At 35.7% G+C, this 20,489-nt stretch overlaps 3 protein-coding genes across 3 annotated transcripts; all 3 read right to left on the reverse strand.

Annotated features, from left to right (window-relative positions):
- Positions 1–1,233: 1,233 nt before the first annotated feature.
- Positions 1,234–6,663, reverse strand: LOC145597410 (casein kinase II subunit beta-1-like). Its single transcript, XM_081653567.1, has 5 exons — positions 5,979–6,663; positions 3,719–3,937; positions 2,616–2,725; positions 2,373–2,538; positions 1,234–1,851 (listed from the first exon to the last, which is right to left on the reverse strand). The coding sequence occupies exons 1-5, from the start codon at positions 6,217–6,219 to the stop codon at positions 1,721–1,723; spliced, it is 867 nt and encodes a 288-aa protein (XP_081509693.1). The 5' UTR covers positions 6,220–6,663; the 3' UTR covers positions 1,234–1,720.
- An 810-nt stretch (positions 6,664–7,473) lies between these two features.
- On the reverse strand, positions 7,474–11,430 carry LOC145597508 (uncharacterized). The gene is made up of 3 exons (XM_081653696.1): positions 11,214–11,430; positions 9,289–9,878; positions 7,474–7,986 (listed from the first exon to the last, which is right to left on the reverse strand). The coding sequence occupies exons 1-3, from the start codon at positions 11,392–11,394 to the stop codon at positions 7,723–7,725; spliced, it is 1,035 nt and encodes a 344-aa protein (XP_081509822.1). The 5' UTR covers positions 11,395–11,430; the 3' UTR covers positions 7,474–7,722.
- A 754-nt stretch (positions 11,431–12,184) lies between these two features.
- Positions 12,185–20,029, reverse strand: LOC145597507 (NAD-capped RNA hydrolase DXO1-like). The gene is made up of 13 exons (XM_081653694.1): positions 19,350–20,029; positions 18,216–18,460; positions 17,785–17,850; positions 17,605–17,683; positions 17,308–17,387; positions 17,179–17,202; positions 16,136–16,260; positions 14,755–14,971; positions 14,590–14,643; positions 14,446–14,492; positions 13,697–13,781; positions 13,479–13,542; positions 12,185–12,710 (listed from the first exon to the last, which is right to left on the reverse strand). Exons 1-13 carry the CDS (start codon positions 19,786–19,788, stop codon positions 12,583–12,585), a joined length of 1,653 nt encoding a protein of 550 aa, XP_081509820.1. The 5' UTR covers positions 19,789–20,029; the 3' UTR covers positions 12,185–12,582.
- Positions 20,030–20,489: the final 460 nt, after the last annotated feature.

Here is a 20,489-nt window from a genome sequence, read left to right on the forward strand (position 1 = left end):
TAGTGTAGTTGATATGCTGATTGCTTCATTGCTAATTTGAGCTTTACCTACTAACTAGTTATTGGCCCGGGCGATGCCCCGGGTCATTATAAATTTATTACTTTAATCGATCTATATATATTTTGGCTTGTTTGTCATTGAGAGATTAAGTGGTGGTTTTTTTTTTATTTAATATGATAGCTTAAGTAGTTTGTTGCTTGTATGAGTTGGTTTGATTATAAGAATAATTTTTTTACATTAAAATAATCATAAAAATATTATAAATCAGATCTTTATAAATTTGATGTCAAAATATATACGACTCCATAATGCACAAAAATCTTTTACTCTATGATTACAATTTTATGAGTTAATGCACAAAATAAAAATGGAGTAATGTTTAATTTCTTACAAACTTTATTATTATGTAATTATTAAGGAGTTATAGTCCAATTCAAGGGAAATTGTCATGCCATGCATATGAAGAGTTTATCAATTAAATTTAATAATAATACATGAAAGTTAATGCATAGAGTTTTTCAATAATTAATGCTATGGTATGATTTGGCGACGACACATCATATGCCAAATGGCAAAATTGTTGTCACATGGCAAAACATCATGTCTTGCCATGAGTTTTAATATATATATTGATTGATTGATTGATTGATAACTCTCATTTCCTCAAACCACTAAATTAGCTCTACTTTGTGAATAACTCTATTCTCAATGATGATGTAAAACTGGTATCAAAAAATAAAATAAAAATGATTATGTAAAACTACCAAATACTAGTCATTGAAATATTAAGTGACACAGTTGGAATATAAAGATTAGTTGAGTGAGCACATATCATGTGGAACACATTCATAAAACTCACTTAGTCATTCTGGAATTTACAAGGAAAGCTTTATGAATTGCAGGAACTGAATTGTTGCAATAGTTTCTATAAAACTTCGTATATAAATTATCTTTCCTTGTTAAAATAAGAGATCAGAATATAAGGACAAATTTACTAAACACCCATCCTCAGTTTTTTATTTTTCCAATTCAACATCATCCCTCCTCGATTCTTTTCAAGTTCGATATCCACCATTGTTGTCTACGAGTAGCAGTTTTTACTATGCATTGTTCAGCAAGAAGCTACTCTATATAAACATGCATCAAACATAAAAAAAGCTACTCAGAAAGTTGTATAGAAGTACACTGAGAATCATATGCTTGAACGGTCCTGGTGCCTAATCTGCAGTATACTATGGTTAAAAATTCTTGTATTTCAGCCAAACATTGAGCATTCCTTTACTCGAAAAAAGCAAGAATTACGATGAACCAAGAGTACAGATTATAAAATACACGAAAATTTTTACTATCAGGAAGGGAAACTTAGAGGGAGCCAGACTTTCATACTAAGAAAATCAAGGGTAAAAAAAAAAAAAACACTACAATATTAATTTGAAGACTTCAGGAGAACAGTACAAAGCTTACAAACGCTCTTCAATAGGCAGCTAAAATTGTAAATAGTAATGACAGGTTAAGTGCAGTATTTAAACTGCTATTTTTTGGGGGGATGGTACATTTACGGCAAATATAGCATTTAACCCAGAAGTAACAATTTCCTAATAGCTTCAGAGGTTTTTGATCTCGCATCTCCTTGAAATTCAACATCCAGCAGCATATCCTCCCGTGGTATACAGAGGTCATGAGCTGCAAATTTGCCTTAGCCTGGAGAATCTTCCCACTGTCATGGCTTGTGAAGCTTGAAACCGAACACCCTTTGAGTATAGCTCTGACTAGGTTTTTGAGGCTTAAGATGTGGGTATGTCATCAAAAAGAGGTGAGGAAAGGTCGTTCCAAAATATGCTCCATCAACATCTACAACCCGTTAAAGAAAACACATAGAAGGATAAACTAATGTGCAAATAATTTGTAGGTTACTCAAATCACTACAGAGGCACATTTGAATTGCAAAACAATTTGGAAAAAAAAATTCAGAAAATAAGTTGAAGCAATGAGCTAGAATGATCACAATTTTCCATGGCAAAGGAGCAATATAATGCAACAGTCAATTCAATCTCATTTTCATAGACAATCACATCAACACCTAAAGGCTAAAACATACGAAGTATATATCCTAATGCCACTTCAATGCCAACAAGGATTAAACAGCTTAATCTAGTGAGCAATAATAAGAACCAATAACTTGGAATCAGTGAAGGGAAGGATGAGACAAAGTAGCTGATTAATTCTACACGCAAAAACAGCATTAATAGATGCACATCCACACCCAACAACGATAAAGCCAAAAAGAGGGTAGGAAAGCACATACGAGTTAAATACTACTAAATGAAAGCAAACAAGCAAGAGCAAAGAATGCCCAATAAAGTAAAGGATACTGCCTTGATACTTGGATCGAGGGTAGTAAATATCTTCACATTTAGGACAGTAGATTTTTACGGTGCTTGATCGAGCAAGATCTGATTGTCCAACTGGAAGGCAAGGTTGTCCACAGCAATAAACCCTTGGACATCTCCCAAAGTCATAATTTTTGTATTTCTCAAGCTGTATGCCCACAGAACACCCTGTTAGTATTATAGCATCCTAGGTATGACATGATGTAACTGGGAAACAATTCTCACCATTGCAGTTATCCCTTTGCTTGTCAATATGTATCGAGCATGGATTAAACCATATAGCATTTCTGCCGCAGATTCAACCAATTCATTCTGTTCTTCAGTAAACATATCACCTGTACAACAAAACATATATTCCTTGTAAGAACAAACATTAAACTCAGACAGCACAATTACTATATCTGTAAACTGTAACAACACACAACAATTATAGCAGTAATTCAGTAAATTTATATTGACCACCAACAGAACCCAGTTACAAGTTGTTCAACGACAGAAACAAATGCTTGCTGATAGCTAGTATGTAGTTATGTACTCCCTCTGTCCCTACTTGTTTGTCCCATCTCCTTATATAGTAAGAAGTGCCAACCATTTACCTAATTGGCATACTCAAAAAAGTGTAAAAGACAAAGATACCTATCTACTTGCAATATTTTGGTTCAAGCCCTTATAGTAACAAGTGCCTACCATTTACCCAATTGGCATACTCAAAAAAGTGTAAAAGACAAAGATACCCATCTACTTGCAAAATTTTGGTTCAAGCCCTAATAAAGCATATTTTGCCAATGGAGCAAACAAATAGAGACGGAGGGAGTAAAGTGTAAGATTCCCTTACAACACCATTCACAATGAATGCTTGCACCCATAAAATTTGTCAATAGAAAAAAGACAATTGCTCGCTCATTCCTTCAAATATGTACAGAGTAAAGTTCCAGTACAGTACCAAATACCATAAATGCTTGCGCATAAAAAGCTTGTTCATTAGTCAAGAGAGAAAAACTCAATTGAGCAAGATAAATATTCTTCACTTGACGCAAAAGATAACAGGAAATGGGGCAAACAAAGTGAAGACTGGAAGAGGCTTCTTACGTTGAACTATATGGATCACCAAACACTCACTCAAATTAATAAAGAGCACTAGTATAATTCACAGGTCTGAAGTTAAATATACAAGCAATACTAATTTATTGCTGGCTAAGCATGTAGACTCAGCATAAGCCCTATAGTCCTTAAAAGAACTCGGTGCTCAGTATTACACATCATAAGCTTGACCATCTCAAGGGGAAGGAGGGGGGGGGGGGTAAGTAAGCGTAAAACTTAGAGCTCACCATGTGAAGATTCCACATCAAGTATCAGATCTAGAGCATAGTCATAGTATGGAACTTGACTGCTTAACCCACACAAGTTAAAATCATCTTGGATGTAATCATCATCAACTTCACAGAAAAACTCATTGCCTCGCAAGTTGCAAAACCATGAGATCCAAGAAGTGTCATCGCCATCAGACCCACTAACATCAGACTCTTCACTATCTGTTTCAGATTCGTCTGCAAGTCAAGAGGTAAAAACATCAAGAGGGCAAACCCAAAAATAAAAGGGGAAGTCAGAAAACAAAGACAAGGTAAAATAACAGCCAAAAAAATGTTAATTGTGCATTTAGCGTTTCTACCATAGTCAAATTATCACTTCATATTTGTGTCAATGGAGGAGATGTTGAAAATGGAGAAAAAAATACAGTTGAAAGCCTGATTCAAAATCAAACTAACGCAAATATAAAGACCTTCCAATATTGTTAAGATTCTTCCCTCAGTAAGGAAATAGTAGTCACGTAGTTTCTACCCTTCAAAATTAGTATGACATTCTTTTACAGTCTCTTTTAAAATAGTTGAATTAATCACCCCACAAATTTAAGCAAACCTTAACAATATTTAAAAAAAAAAAAAAAAAAAAGGTGAAAGATTGTTTCTGAACATCTTAACCAAAGATTTTGTGAATATTAATTATTGAAATAAGGGAGCGTTATTTCGAAAGTGAAAAGGAAAAACCACTAACCACACTTTATCATTATGAGCAATAAGTTTTGCAAGTACAAATGACAAAACAATCCACCTGTAAAATACTTGCACATAAACTGAAGCTGCATGAATCAGCTAACGAGACCCGCATCATCGATAAATATTACAGTGTTGTACAGAAAAGTTTTACTAGAAACAAGATAGCTCAAGTTAGTAAATTACTGCATTGAAGTGCTCATTCCTTCCACCTCAAACATTAGTCCAAACTATCATGTATCCAAATTCCATGGCCAATCAAAGGCCCTAACTAATACTCTCATAAGCCTGATAAAATATGAAGCTAATTCAATGTTAGATCAAAAAAATATATAAATATAGCCTGTCTTAACCCTAAATCCACACCTGTACAAGGCCATATCCTTCAAGTCCATATAATGGAGGTGAAACAGTCTAGAAAAGCTCAGATAGTGATTAAACCCCAACATAGGTTTATCGCAGCTTTCAATCTTTTTCTGAGATTGATTACAGTTTACTACTATCAATACATTAAATTGAAAATGGTTTATAAGTTTATCTGGATTCTGGAATATGTACTTACAAAATAAGTCATTCAGTCCAATACACAAATCTAATTACGCTAAATAGTATAGTCTAGGAAAGCTATACAAGACCATATCTCTCCAGTCCCAATATTGGAGGTGAAATAATCTAGGGAAAAAGTCAAAAGACTAAAATCAATACTCCGTATCAAAGACAGCATAAAATTTTATGAATAAACTAATAGGGAATTTATTGTTCAAAGGCAAGTTATCAGTCCTCATCCTCTTCCTCACGAAACTCTATTTCCTTTGCCTCATGCAGCTTCTCAGTGCTTATTCCTCCCTTCCCATCAACCCATGCCTCACATAATAACCTTTCCGTTTCCTGGGCTCGAAAACTCGCCTTTGAAGAAGAAGCCAGGAATGCTGTTTTATACTTATCATCCAAAATATTTCCAAAGACCCTAATAATTTTTGTGTCCTCTCCTTTAATTCATTGAGTACTATGGAGGAGTTCACATTATCACCTTCTTGTACCAAATAACACCCTCAATCTAATTCATCACATAATTCATTATATTCAACCCCCTTTGACAAGGCACACAATAGTCAACTTTATCCCTTCGTTTGAACATCTGTCATTCAATAATCAAACACAGGAAAAAAAAAAAACACTTTTTTCTCCCATTCCATGTAAATATAAAATCTATGAGAATATATACGATGCAGGACATACTAATATAGAAACATGTCACTCAAAACAATCAAAACGAATCCTTTCGAAACAAAAAGCAACCCGAACTACTCAACCGCCTTAGCAAACAAGATCAAAGTAGATTCATTCAACTCAAATAACCACCATATACCAAAAACACCAAACACCATCAATCAAAATCCTCAAAACACATCAAAATGCACCATTTCTTCCAATAAAAACCACACTAAAACAACAAATTCAGCTGAAAATAATCACAAAACACAACATTCCAAAAACAAAAAATTTAGAAATCCAGGAGAGAGAAAGCTGAACATACCATCGGAGCAACGATTCTTAGAGAGAGGAACAGCGCGAGAATCTCTCTGATCAGACGGCTGTTTACCACCACCACCAGTAGCACTGATAATCGACTGTGCCGACAATCTATCCTTATCTTTACCATTCAATCCTTTCGAAGTTGAAGGAGACGATCTCTCCAAGTGTTTATCCAACGCATCATTGATCCTTTTCCGATCCACCGCACCCATCTCCGCCTTCGATCCTCGATCCTTATACATCTCTTTCTCTCTCCTCCCTAAACTTTATCGCGCAAACTTCAATCAATCAATCAATCAAACCAACAATCAATCACTCACTGAATCACTTACTCAATCAATCACAGTTTATTTGAAGAATAGGTTATCTACAAGCAGCAGTTCTTCAAGCTTAACCCTAATTAAACGTTAAATTAAAAATAGCTAGTGATACAAACAGAAATTGGTGGAATGAACAGATGAAAAGCTAGAAATTGGAACCCTAGAATTGAGAAATTAGGGGATTTAAAATTAGGGTTGTTGGTGAAATGCGAAAGGAATCGAAAGAGAGTGAATCGGCGAGAAGAAGAGGAGAGAGAAAGGGGGAGAAATTAGGGTTTAGGAGAGAGAAAGGAGAATGGGGAGCTTAGCCATCTCTCTCTCCTCAGTTTCGCTTCTCTCGTGTTCTATTTTTTTTTTTTTTTAATTTTTTTTTTTTTTGGGGAAAAAGGTGGGGAGAAGATATTTTATTTTCGTTCTTCTACTTTGATTTGCCTGTTTCGTTTGGGCGTTTGTCAGATGGTTTGTTTTGGGTGGATTCAAATATGAAAGGAGGGATGCTGGAAAGTCCTCATAGTGGGTGGCCTGGAATCGTGGTTCTAGCCGTTTGTTTTGGCCAATGCCTAATGAGCATATATTTGAAAAGTATGGACCCGCAAACTCGTTTTATAGGTTGGTAATACCGGTCAATGCTTGTTTGGTTGACACAGAATTTGCGGTAGATATGTAGAATGGTGAAATAGAAATATCGAGAAAAGATAATTCGGAGAATTATTTTGTTAATGTACGTAACTAACCAAGTGTTGACTTAAATGTAAGGAAAGAACCTATCAATGAAGGAAACTTTGAGAGTGAGATTTCCTTACCCTTTTTCCCCAGGTGTCTAACCCGTTGTCTCAGGTCAAATTAATCCGTAAAAAGTTTCACGACCGATAGGATAATTCTACTTACTCACTCGAAGCATAAAATGTAATTTGCCAAAATTTAATGATATTGATTAAAGAATCTAATTTGAGTTCATTAAACAAACAAGTCAAATTCAGACAATATACAAGTTGAAATAGCAACTTGTTTATTGTCCCTAGAAATATGTAAATTGAGAAAAAACTTACTCGTAGTATATCTTCTATACAACTGATGACTATTTTTTATTTACTTGATGTGCTAAGGTACTTTGTCATAATATTATCCAGATAGTGACAATAAGAGAGTTTCCAAGCTCAACGAAAGGCAAACAAGTTGGCGAGAAGACAAACTATACTAGTATTTGTACTAACAAATTAGGAGGGACAAAACTGTAAACATAAAACTACAAAGCTTAAACACTTTCCTACAATGTACAAACAGTCCTATGCTGAGTTGTTGACAGACCAGGCATCTCTGCACCTTGGGCGGCCTAGGCAAACTTTACTCCTTTATAAGAAGAGCTCTCATAGTAATAGAACATTCAATATAGGCCAACTTTGACAACGCTAGGAAACACTCTGATCAATCTTCTTCGAAGTACTTCTCCTCAGCATCGTAATTGGCTTCTTTTGACCAGTGATCATCCAAGGTCTCATCTTCATCTATCTTGGAATAATTAACATGTTCGTGATCTTGACCAGATAAGAATTTCTGCTGCATAATGTAAGTGAATTGATCCAACTGCTCCTGCATTTCTGCAGGAGATAACATTGGTCTCTCAACATTCATGGAGCCGGTGGTAGCAGTGCCATCGGTTATTTCATTTTGATCATGCACAGGCTGCACCTGCATAAGTTTTATGGGAAAAATAGTGTCAGGTAAAGGCCATGCCATGATTTGTTCTATGCATGTCAATCTTAAAAGCTTCTCGAAGCCCACTAGATATATAATGACTTTGATGCCACACATAAATAAAAAGTGCTTCTATCATGCCAGAGATACAATCTTCTCTGGGCAATACCTGTGTAGAAGCCAGGGACATATGAATATGACCACCATTTCAGTGAACACTTACTCAAATTAAACAATTTTAGTTTCAACGAATTTTAGGGTTCAACAGAAACACAGAGCAGGGGAGAGGATCAAGAAATGGCATTCAGTAGGATAATCAGCAAAATATCAACACCTTTCTCTTCTTCCCTCCCAGCAATCTTCACTCTGGTCATAACATACCGCCATGCCATACTGACAGTACCGTCACTAAACCAGTATTGGATCATCATTATTTAAGTAGCTACCTAGCAGCCATCAGGAAAATAATCGCTTCTTCTCCACGACAATAATCAACACTGGTTGACTAGTGAGTTTCAAGCTACCTATTACTGTTCCATTACCTCCACCTAAGATCTATACTCTATAAGCATGTTCTGATTATTTTGTAATATGAACATAAATACTTTACTTCTGAGGTTGTTCTACTAAATACTAATGTTATTAATAAACCTGTGCCGTTTCCTTTGCTTTTTCAGACCAGAAGTATTAAAATTGAACATTGAACTGAAAATTTGCAAATACAAAGGTCATTAAGAGTTGAAGACAAATATCTTTAATTAATCTGTAAAGTACAGGAATATATATAACCTTAATACTACAAGAGATTATTATATGAAGCTAATAGAAGTATTCAAGAATATCATCACATAGCTCAAATATATATAGCCTTACTATTACAAGAGATCAGCTACATGCCGAATACCCATATATGACACCTTAACCTGACTACTCAAGAGTAAGACCAAAGTCGAAACCTTATTCCCAATAAAGTGCTTATGTCTGGTCATATAGAAGTAACAAGGGTTCAACCCATGCAATGTGCATACTGACTTGTTAGAAGCTTACATGTATGAAATAACAGCCGATGTTTAAAAGAACAGAGACACAGACCAACAGTAAAAAATAATCATTTTATAATTCATTATTCATAGGAGCTACTGTTAACTCTTACGAGTCTTATCCTTAAAGTTCCTGTTTCTATTATCCTTTATATCCACCTTTCCTTCCATTATTTCATAAGAGCAACTGTTAACTCATACTGAATTCATCTAAGATTTGAAAACAACAAAATAAGCAGTCCAAGGAGTGAATTACCTCTAAAGGAGTAGGTGCACCATTCGCATGAAAATTAATTTTCTTATGCTTATCTTCATCTTCCTCCTCTTCCTCTTCTTCTTCTTCCTCTTCCTCCTCTTCCTCTTCCTCTTCCTCCTCCTCCTCCTCTTCTTCTTCCTCCTCCTCCTCTTCTTCCTCCTCCTCCATTCTGTTTGCTCCATCATTACCAACCCATTCACTCTCATGAACACCTAACCTCTGCTGTTCACCTCTGATCTTTGTTATCAAAATAGCTTCCTCTGCTCGTCTCATTAAAGTTTCTGACCACCGCTCCCCAGGCCTGGGCATGCTTCTCCCGTAAGGATCTTGAAACTTACCCACATACTCATGGTGCAAATATGGTTCCCTCTCTCTCATGGCATCCTCGGAAAAGTAATTACCTTCACTAATGAGCTTATCCATGTATGCGCTTCTTCTGTTCTTTTTAGTTAATAACTGAATGCGTCGTTGCTCTGAAGTTGGGCTGATCTTGCTTCTTAGATGCTTTAAGTGCCAATTAATTTCATAGTCATCTTTTAGGACATCAAACTCTTGAAGTTCTTCAAATGTCAATTGTGGCCCATACCGTTCTACAAAAAAACGTGAAAAGAGTTTAGCGCTGCATTACAAGGGTCACATATCATTTCTCAAGGATTATTGGATCTTGCAATCAATGAGTACAATGATATATGAAGTATTTGCTTACTTACTAAAATGGTTAAACGGAGAGGAATAAACTCAGATTCAATAGAATGATCATATAACTTTCAACAAGGATGAGAAATGATGAAAACAGGAAACAAAATTATTACATCCACAACAAACAACATGTTAAGGAGTATTATTCATTAATTTAGTATTTAGGGGCAGGAGGCAAATCCAATGGTGCATTTAAAAGAATACTCCCTCATTCTAGTCGCACAAACAACACAATAACATCAAATTACACTAGAAGTGTAATGTCATCAACCCAGCTTAAGCACAAACAATATACTCTGTATGTGACTATCATATTTGACATTAGTACACTGATATATTTTATCTCAATCTGAGACCTTGTTTTTAAAAGTGGAAAGAAAAGTTTCAGATCGCACTTTCAATCATTCCTATAAAAGGGAAATGCAACTCTTATCCCTCTCACAACCTAGCAATTCTTTTACAGAAAAGTAGGATTATAAGGTAGTTGCAAGACAAATAATCACTACATATTTACATTAAGTCCAATCAGCATATCAAATTTCCTCTTTTCAAAAATCACTGGTTCTAAGCTCACAAAATCATACTGTAATCAGCTTGGCAACAATAACCAGTTTTATCTAGCTCGATTACACCATCCCCAACCCAACCGCCTCCCAACAAAACAACTCGAAACATACAAATTGGCACAGCGGATTACTTTAAGTCTAGTTTAACAAAACTAGGTAATGGATTGTGTTCATGTACTCGTCCCGAGTCAACTACAAGGCATACCTATAAGCTAGTAGTAAGTGAAACTCATTCACCAATATAGTTATAAACCCTCTTTAAGTAGAAAAGTTTGCCCCTTTTTCCTACTATATTCTTTTCAATCTATAAAACATAGGTGATAATCAACTTTTGCGATCAACATTTGTTAAATTAACCTAAAACAATACATTGAATTACACACAAACTCACAAATTCTATATTTATCTCAACAAATGCAAAATGCACTGATCAAATCAATAACTCGAATGCGGCACAATATATATCTAATTTCCAATCACCCATTTCAGTAATTAAGAAGAAATACACCTCAAACTCTCAATCAATTGGAATACCACAAAGAACAAATTCAACCCCACATCCCAGATTTTTTTTAAAAAGAAAATAATAATAATTCAAGATTAAACAACAACAACAATAAATTCCAAATTAAAATTCAATTAAACAACAATTTGAAATACCTAAGAAAACGGGGACATCGCGGTGGAGGAGGTCGAGAAGGAGGGGTTTACGGAGTGAAGGGGTGGCAGCTTTAGAAAGAAGAGCTTGCGGAAAATAGAGATTATCGAAAGCAGATAATCTATCAGTTATCTTCTCCATTGCTTCTTTCTTTACCTCTCTTCTTCCTTTCTCTTCTTCCATTTTTCTGCTTTCTCTACCTTCTGCAATTGCTGTTGAGTTTTATTTAATCGAGTATTCGCTCTTCTCGGTTATTCCATGTCGGTTTGTACAACCGTACCCGCGAGTCGCTTACGGGTAAGCGGGTAATTATATACTTCCTCCGTTTATTTTTAGTTGACACGTTTTTTTAGACACGTTTACTAATGTACAAGTCAAAACGTTAATATTTTTAGTTACCGATAAGTAAAAATTATAAAAAGTTGATATTTTGAAAATATATACCGTGACGAATCTAACAATACCCACATAACTATATTTTTCATTACGTATAAATCAGAAAACATGGTCAAAGGGGAGTGTGTGAATAGTGCTAAAGTCAAAACGTATAAACTAATAAAAACGGAGGTAGTATTTTTTTTTTGTTCCACCCGGTTCACCCTTTGGGTTAATCCGGATTCAGATCAGTTTTTGGTGGTTAGACTTCAGTCCCCTTCCAATTGTTGTTGCGGGGGATCGAACACGGGTCCCCTTTGCCAAGTGTAGTCTCAATCACCACTACACTAACAACTAATTGGTAGCGGGCGGGTAATTATATGTATCATTCGGTCGCATGCGAATCATGATTAGACAATGAATTCAAGTCGCGCAAGTAATGCAATTAGTTCAATACTAGGTTAGAACCCATGCAATTCACGGTTTATAGAAAATCTATTTTTATAATTTGTACATTTTTTTTAAAAAAAATAGATAGATATAAATAAAAATTATGCACCGTATACAATAACATTTAGGTGCACAATACACTCGAGTGTGTATAAAATATTTCAATCTCAAAGTGCGTGTTACAAGGTTGTGTTGTAAGCATTTAAAAATCGTTAATAATGTAATTTTTTGTTACATAACAAGCTCGACCAACTTTACATTGCCAAAATTGGCAGGCTGATGAACTGGTAACTGGGGTAAGCCAAAATTGTCATCAGCTTAATTACAACTGACATAAACTGCATTGCTGATATACCATTTGGAACTTGGAATTTGGATGTACGCATCAAGATGAAAAAAGAAGAGGAAAAAACCAATCTAAGATGGGCATTTACCTAAGAAAACTATCTAACTTCAGTCTAAAAATGTGTCATATAATCAAATTGACTTCACGAAGAAGCCGTATGTCCTGTATATTATTGGAGTTTTGAAACTCCATTCTCCTTGTCATTCCATATCAGACTGCATTTGCTGATACAGCTCTAGATGGTGAGTAATCTCGTCTGGACAGGAGTTTGCCAGTAGGAGCTCCAAACGGGTGAAGGGTGGAGCAAACTGCAAAATGTAGTCTTCACCTGTAATGGCAGAGATACACAAGCATAATGTCAGGGCCACAACTATAATCCAAACTCAACAAAAAAAAACTAATACCCCCCTTACAAGAAACATAAAACCAATGTAAGCAATGTTGTTCTCATGAAAAACAATATAAAAGGGTGAAGTAAAAAATATCCCTACCTTATAAAAAGTAGAAAATCCCTCTTATGAATAGTGTAATGCCAATTATACCCTTCAAAATGTGTATTTACATACATAAACCCTCATTAATATGTAGGCTATTTTTAATAAATAGTGTTTAGACAACTATACCCTCTAAAATATTTATTTACTTTTATGCTTTCATTAATGTTTAGTTATCTTGAACATTTATACCTCCTAAATATAGTTGTTTATATATTTTCCCTTATTGTTGATTTAACTAAATTTGTGATTTAAAAGCCAAACCAAAAAAACCTTCTAGATATGGCTAGCTATGACGCGCGCATCGCGCGCGTTAGCTTCCCTAGTATATATATAAGTATATTTCTTTGAAGCATTAGAAATATAACTTTCTAGATTTATACATTAATACTATTCAGGGGCAACTTCAAATAGAGAATACTACTATTTGAGACAGTAAATCCCGTATTGAATTGGTGCTGTGAAGAGAGGAATAATGCCTAATTTTAAATTTTGAGCTCATTTACAACTTCCTCACAAGTCACCCCAAGATAAAAGTCTTGTAAAGTCTAAAGAAGATATTTCTTCGTAGTCGAAATACTGGCATGAAATATGAAACATACCTTCTTTCACAGTTCCATACAGCCAGCACAATACCTCGTCAGCAAATGCTAAGCAAACCCCACCCTGTTAGGCAACAAATGACATGAATAGCAATGAAATTAAAACTAGATATATATTTCCAGGAAATTGCAGTGCAGTTAACAACTTAGAAGGTCAAATGGGACAAAACAAAGCTAGAATCAATAACAGGCTATTGGCACAAAAGGGTTATTTTTACCTGCCAATAATTCTTCATCTTCACTCTCTGATTTATTTCTTTGGTCCTCATTCTCTCTGTGCGAACAAGTCGGCCGGAGTCATCCCTGCACAAGGAGCATTGAAGTGAATACAATCCAAAGTTTTCTGAATCCAAAGTCAGATGACCAATTTTACAGAAAAAACTCTGTTAGCTCATAACAATATTTTCACTTGTCTACAAAATCTCTGTAATTTACTTGTATGTATTAGTGAAACCCTTCATGAGACAAGATATGCTTGTTTTCATATTTACATCAGTAAGGAGTTACACCATGAAGTGAAATCTTCTAATTGGTAGGTAAACCAAAGGTAATTCTATTACAGCTAGTCAGCTACAAGAAAAAAAAAATATGTATGAAACAGGTTAAGTAATACGACTATACGAGTGTCTACTCTGTATTGGTCAGTGCAAGGCCTCCGAACCTTAAAGGAGGCAAAGAAATTATAAAGACACAAAAGACAAATTTGTATAGCAGACTTCACAATAGATATAGGAAGCATAGTTTTTGACGAGTTAATGTTGACAATCACTACAGGGTCAGGAGTTAATATTCTAAAAGTTTTATCTATACGTTTTATAAATCATAAGATGTAAATAAGAATTGGCAAGCATAACAATAAAACCCAAGTCTCTCTACTGCAAAAGCAGCTGAAAATTTTCAAGGAAATCAGAGCAATCAATTCAACTCACCAAAAGGCATTAAAGAGATGGTAGCAAGAGCCATTTACCTGAAGCCGACAACGATATAGGGAACACCAGCTAGAAATGATTGGATCTGCAATCAGAAGGCAAATTAATATCACACAATTTACTACAAGTAGAAAGGATATGTGCAAAAAATAGAGAAAGCTAAGATGAAAGGCTCCACAAACCCAGAATTTAAGTAATTTCTCCCTTAAATATTTTTCCTCTGTTCGATATTCCAACTGCAATCAATGGTCAAGTGATTTCTACATCAGAATATATAAACATAGAGAAAGGCCTTGTGAAAATAAACTACATTCACATCTATAATATTAAATATAAATACGGCAAACCTCTCGGGATGTCTTCAATTCTACATAAAACTTCCTCCCATCATCAGGGGAGTCATAGCAATCCATTTCAGCGCCCATTAATATTCGATGAGCACCAAGTTTTGTTTTGATGACAGCACAATACTCAACGTTGGCATCAATATGATGTATACCCTCTCCATCATCCCTTGTAGGATCTTCAGTTGCAAGGCTCTCAAAGCAATAACCCCAATAGCACCTAAACCAAAAGGAACAACCGAAACATAACATATAACTCTAGAGTAAACAGAAACTTTATTTTTCCTGTTATTTTGGTTGACCTATATGAAAACACAATATAGTTTTCTTTCCCTTGATTGACAGATGAGAAGAAACGAAATTCACAATATACAAGAATCAGAATCATCACAAAGTCATCGTTAATGTCATCATTATGCATGAAACAATATCATAATTAGCCTATTTAATACTAGGAATGGCAAGAGCATGCTCATAAGATGTAGAGGGAACCACTTTAAAATAACAATTAGTAGAATTGAATGCTTATACACATTCTTTTTTATACTTTCTAATAAATAAGAGAGAGCATCTTTTTCCTCATCCTCATTCATGTCATTAATGTCCAAGACTAAAGACAGTAACAAGAAATTTCATCCTCCCTATAGCACTGAAGCATCATTAATGTCCAATACTAATGACTCCCACCCTCCCAATAGCAAGAAATTTCTAAGTCCTTGAATATCAACAAGGTAGATTTAACATTGCTATAGCACTAACATTCTATCACAATTAAATAATTAAAGTTGCTCTTATCACTATAGAAGTCTCATGTTCACAACTTCACCTCATTTGAATCGCATCCCCATAACATCTGGGCATTAATGGGTATCAAAACCCTAAAACATCTTATTGACCAGCAAGTTCTTATATATCAACAACTTGGCAAGAGATGTTATTATGTCCCTAACTTCATACCAACTATCAAAGCCGACAAATTAAAATATACCCTTAACTAACTTCATTTGTTTTATTTTACTTGCAACACATGTGTTCACACCAGATACCAATTCTATCCTAGTAGACATTTGATAATAACCATTGTTACCCCACCTTTTATCTCTCCCTTTTATTTGTATCACATGGGTAATTTTGGTTCCCAATCTTATATTCTTTTTATAACATTTGAGTCCCTCTCTCCCTCCTTCCTCCCTCCCTCAATAGAGAATTGAAATTTATCTTAAATACTAGGCATATCATTTCAACCCCCTTAATGGTTTGTACATATATGAACAGCATCGATAGAAAACACTTATCTTAATAAGAATACAATTTTAAAAAAAAAAAAAACTTAAATAGAAAAACAGCAAGAGGGCAAGGTAAGAGGGAAAAAAACATTATTTACCTTCTGCGATCCAATTCTGTCTTTGGCCTTTCTGGTAGTTTATGGACATCAAGATAAATAACCCCATTTCTTTTATGTACTCCCATTTCCCAAGGCTCATTCCTAATATAAGCAGTGGCTAGAATCTGCACAATTGGTGGAAGAAGAGAAACATTAAGCTTCAAAATGAAACCAAGAATTAATCCAGCTATACTCTAAGGGGCTGTTTGGTTGGGGGTATTCATCAAAGGGAAAGGGAATCAACCATCCGGATTCCCTTTGTTAGCCGTTTTTTTCATTCCCTTTACCGCCTCCATTCCCCCAAATCCTTCCAAGTTCATTCACCACCCCCCCCCCTCAAGGTACTTCCATTCCCATTCCCTAGCCACCACCACATCACCACTTACCAACCTACCCACACCACCGGAAAACCCAACCACCTTCCGATCTGACCCTCGCCGCCCCTCCCCCGCAAGAACATCCCACAGCCCCATACAACCCTAGAAACCCCTCCCTATCGCGCCCTTCCCTCCTACGGGGATAAGGAGGGGATTCTAGGGTTTTACGGGGGCCGTGGGATGTTTTTCAAGGAAGGGGGGAATTTTGCGGGAGGAGGGGCGGCGAGGGCCTGGGGAGAGGCGGTGGGGTTGGGGGGGGGGTGCGGCGCATGGTGAGGTGGCTAGATGGTGGTTGGAAAAAGAAGAAAGTGAAGAAATTGGTTGTTGTGTGGTGGTGGTATGGTGGTTGGACTAGTGGCTTCATTCCCTAAGTTTTTTAAAACAAACAACATTGAAAATTTGAGGGATTTTCATTCCATTCTCCTTCTCTCCCTTTGTTCATTCCATTCCGTTTACCCCATGCCAACCAAACGGCCCCTAAGTTGAAACATGTGTGAATTATGTGATCTCCCAAGTCCCAAGCTAAAGCTACCCCCTAAGAAAAGCTTATGCAAAGCACTGTACCTTTACCAACTTTCTCAAGGATGACAAGAAATCACGAGCTAAATCATAGAGTTAAATAAAGCAGCAAATTATCTTACAAATATTGGAGAAATCACATTTTACCTTATTTAGATTGTTCCGATACGTCTGCACAAGATAAACAAAAGAATTTTAATAAAATCAGAAAGGCAAATGGTTTATGTAAAATTTTCACTACCATGGAATCCTTCTGCACAAGATTGTTGTACTTACCACAAAATGCATATTCTCTAGAGGAATTCTTTTATGTCTTATGCAAGCAAGAAAATCACCAAAACCCTTTGAGCCCAAATCTGGTTTAAGAGCAGTTGGTTAATTTCAGAGCATGATGAGCATAAACCAGTATTGAGACACATTACACCAATGGCCAACAAAAACCGTTTTCACCCACATTGCAACTGCTATTCTCATCCCTCACCTCCCTTCCCCCCACACCTCCCAGTCTTTCTCTTTATTATCTACAAACAAATTAAGCATTCTGAAATTTTCTTCAATGCATATCTAGGATACCTTTTTTCTCGATGAATGTATCAAAGCCTTCATTCAGATCTGCTCCAACATCTTCACTGATCAGTCGCTTAAAAAGCCTCTAATAACATACATGCAAACAATAGGACAAGAGTTCACGATACGGTGCTAAAATGGCATAGTAGTTGGAACATAATCACATAATTAATCTAGATGGCTTACCAGGCTGCGATCATCAAAGAAGACCTCACCAGTTTCCAGACGACTATAGCAGGCAAATTCAGAAGGCTATTTAATCAAATTGCCACTAAGCTGTATTAGCAAACAGTAATTAAAGGCAAATGATCATTTACATGGCAATCATCAAGCAATCACCAAATTCAGTAACTGATTGATAATTTGAATATAATAGCTATATATCCACTAAATTGCACCACACCCCCAATGAACAAATAAATACTTGGTTTCCAGATAATAACATACCGAATACAGCACAATCTTCTATAAGTCTTAAACTCAAGCTGAAACCTAATGACTAGTAATCTAGATATGGTGTACAGCCAACAACATAATCAAAATTCACCAAGCCAAAACACTACAAAAACTCATAATTATACAGAAATTCATGCATCTTAGAACAAGCATCAATTTACCTCTTGGAACTGTACAGCTTTTCTTGAAAGTGTTTCCTCACTACTTGTAAACAGGAGCTCAGAAACAAAGCGTTCATCTCGTATAGCAGGAGGAAATCTAGGGTTAAACCCATAATTTTGTCTAGGAGGATATCCAGGCCGAGGTAGGATACCAGCACCTCTATCATTTTGCCATCGTCCACGGCCACGACCACGACCACCTCCACCTCCATCTTGATGATGGTTATTTCGAATTGGAGGCAAAACTGCAGAATACAAAGCCTTCAACAAACCAGGAAGTAAAGTACAAAAATGAAGAGAGAAACAAAAAAGATAAATATCAAACTCCTAATATCAAGCGGTTACAGGAAACTAGACTCAAATCTGTGCAGCAACTTTGAAATTATATAGCCAAGACATATAAAATGGCAGCAAAGAGGCTTACTCATTTATTAATCACATCATACTACTCGACATGCTCAGACAAAGTAAACACTCATAAAGAACATATATAATACACCTTCATTTCCTTGAATTGATATTTATATTTAATAAGAATCCACTACATTAATTCTAATCAATAGTGTTGCAGCATGAACAATGGGCACAAAGTAAGCTGGAACGAATCACATTCTGCTATAAAAGCCCCATTGCAGCTTGATTGCAGATGTCCATAAAAAAACAGCCACTATTTCAGCTCAATTGCAAATGCAAAATGAAAACAGACACAAATGATTGATATACCAACACCTAAACATTCATAAAACGACAGTGGGCAAGCATCAAAACCTAAATTTGAACTAACACCAGCAACACACACCTAATAAAAACACTATATTTCCTCGAGGAAGAACTACAAACACACTTACACAACAAAAGGGAGGTTACCCATATATTAAAGCTCACTAAGCTATAAACTGCAAGCATGAAAACCTCAAATTTAAACAATAAACACCAACACTCACCAGCAAAAAAAACCAACAATTTTCTCCAAATTGAAACCACAAACAAACAAAAGAGAGATTACCCACATTAAAAAAAACCTCACTAACTACAATAAGCAAGCATTACAACCTAAATTTGAACCCAAATTAGCAACTCCCACCAACAAAAACCCCTCATATTAATTCAAAATTGGGGAAAAACTCAAAATACCAGGAACAGGGTGAGGGCTTTTAGCTAAAGTTTTGCAATAATCTTCATTATCAGGCCCAAAAAGATCTCGTTCATCATCTACTTCATCAATTTCATCATCATCATCATCAGGTTCATCCCCAAATATATCCCTAGCAATAATCCTACTATTGGACACTACTTCTTCCCCACCACCATTTTCTCTCTCCTCACTCGCTGCGCTACTACTCCCACTGCCGCTTCCACTACCACTGGAAGAAGATCTTGATCTCGAAGACGAGGAAGAAGATGAATTTGACGGCGAAGATGAGCGAGACGAGTCGGAAGAAGATGAAGGACGAACACCCCCACCACCGCCATCGCCGCCATATTCCTCTTGCTTTGGTTGTTGTTCTTCGTCATTGTAATCTTCTTCATCATCATCATCCCCAAATAAGTCTAAGTCTGGTGGAAATTCCATTGAAAGGTGAATTTGAAGGTTTGCAAATCTGGGTTTTTTTTGTTCCGGAGTTTTTGTGGGAGAGATTTTTGGGTTTGAAAAAAGGGATTTTATTTGAAATTTGTCTAATGGGATTGCAAAAGGGCAATTATTATTTGAGCCCTAAATTTCTAAAGTGAAGAAACAACATTCCTAATTTGTTAAAGAATAAGGGCAGATGATATTTGAGCCCTAGATTTCTTAATTGAAGAACAACATTCCTAATTTGATAAAGATTAAAGAATAACTCAACAGTAAAAAATTATACGAAGTGCATATATAGCACATATGTATTTATCTCAACCTTTTGTTAATAAAATTGTTAATTTGTACTCATAGTAAGATAAATACAAATTGTAAAAAATTTGCAGTGCCTTTTTGGTGCAGCAGGTCACATGGTGTGGCTTGCTGCCAAGTTAGCAAAAATAATAGGAGTTACTGGTATTGTCAGGGTTACTTGTATTTTTCAGGTGTTACTTTTTTTTTTTTTTTTTTTTTCTTCAGGAGTTACTTATATGATTATTTATTTAGGGGTTACTTATATTTTTTTTTTCAAGAGTTACTTGTATGAATTACTTATTCAGGGGTTACTTGTATCATTCAGGGGTTACTTGTTTTATTTTTTTCAAGAGTTACTGATTACTTGTATTTTTTAGGGGTTACTTGTTTTTTTTTTAAGGGGT

Source organism: Chenopodium album, chromosome 20 (assembly GCF_948465745.1).
Source record: "Chenopodium album chromosome 20, dcCheAlbu1.1, whole genome shotgun sequence".
Taxonomy (NCBI): domain Eukaryota; kingdom Viridiplantae; phylum Streptophyta; class Magnoliopsida; order Caryophyllales; family Amaranthaceae; genus Chenopodium; species Chenopodium album.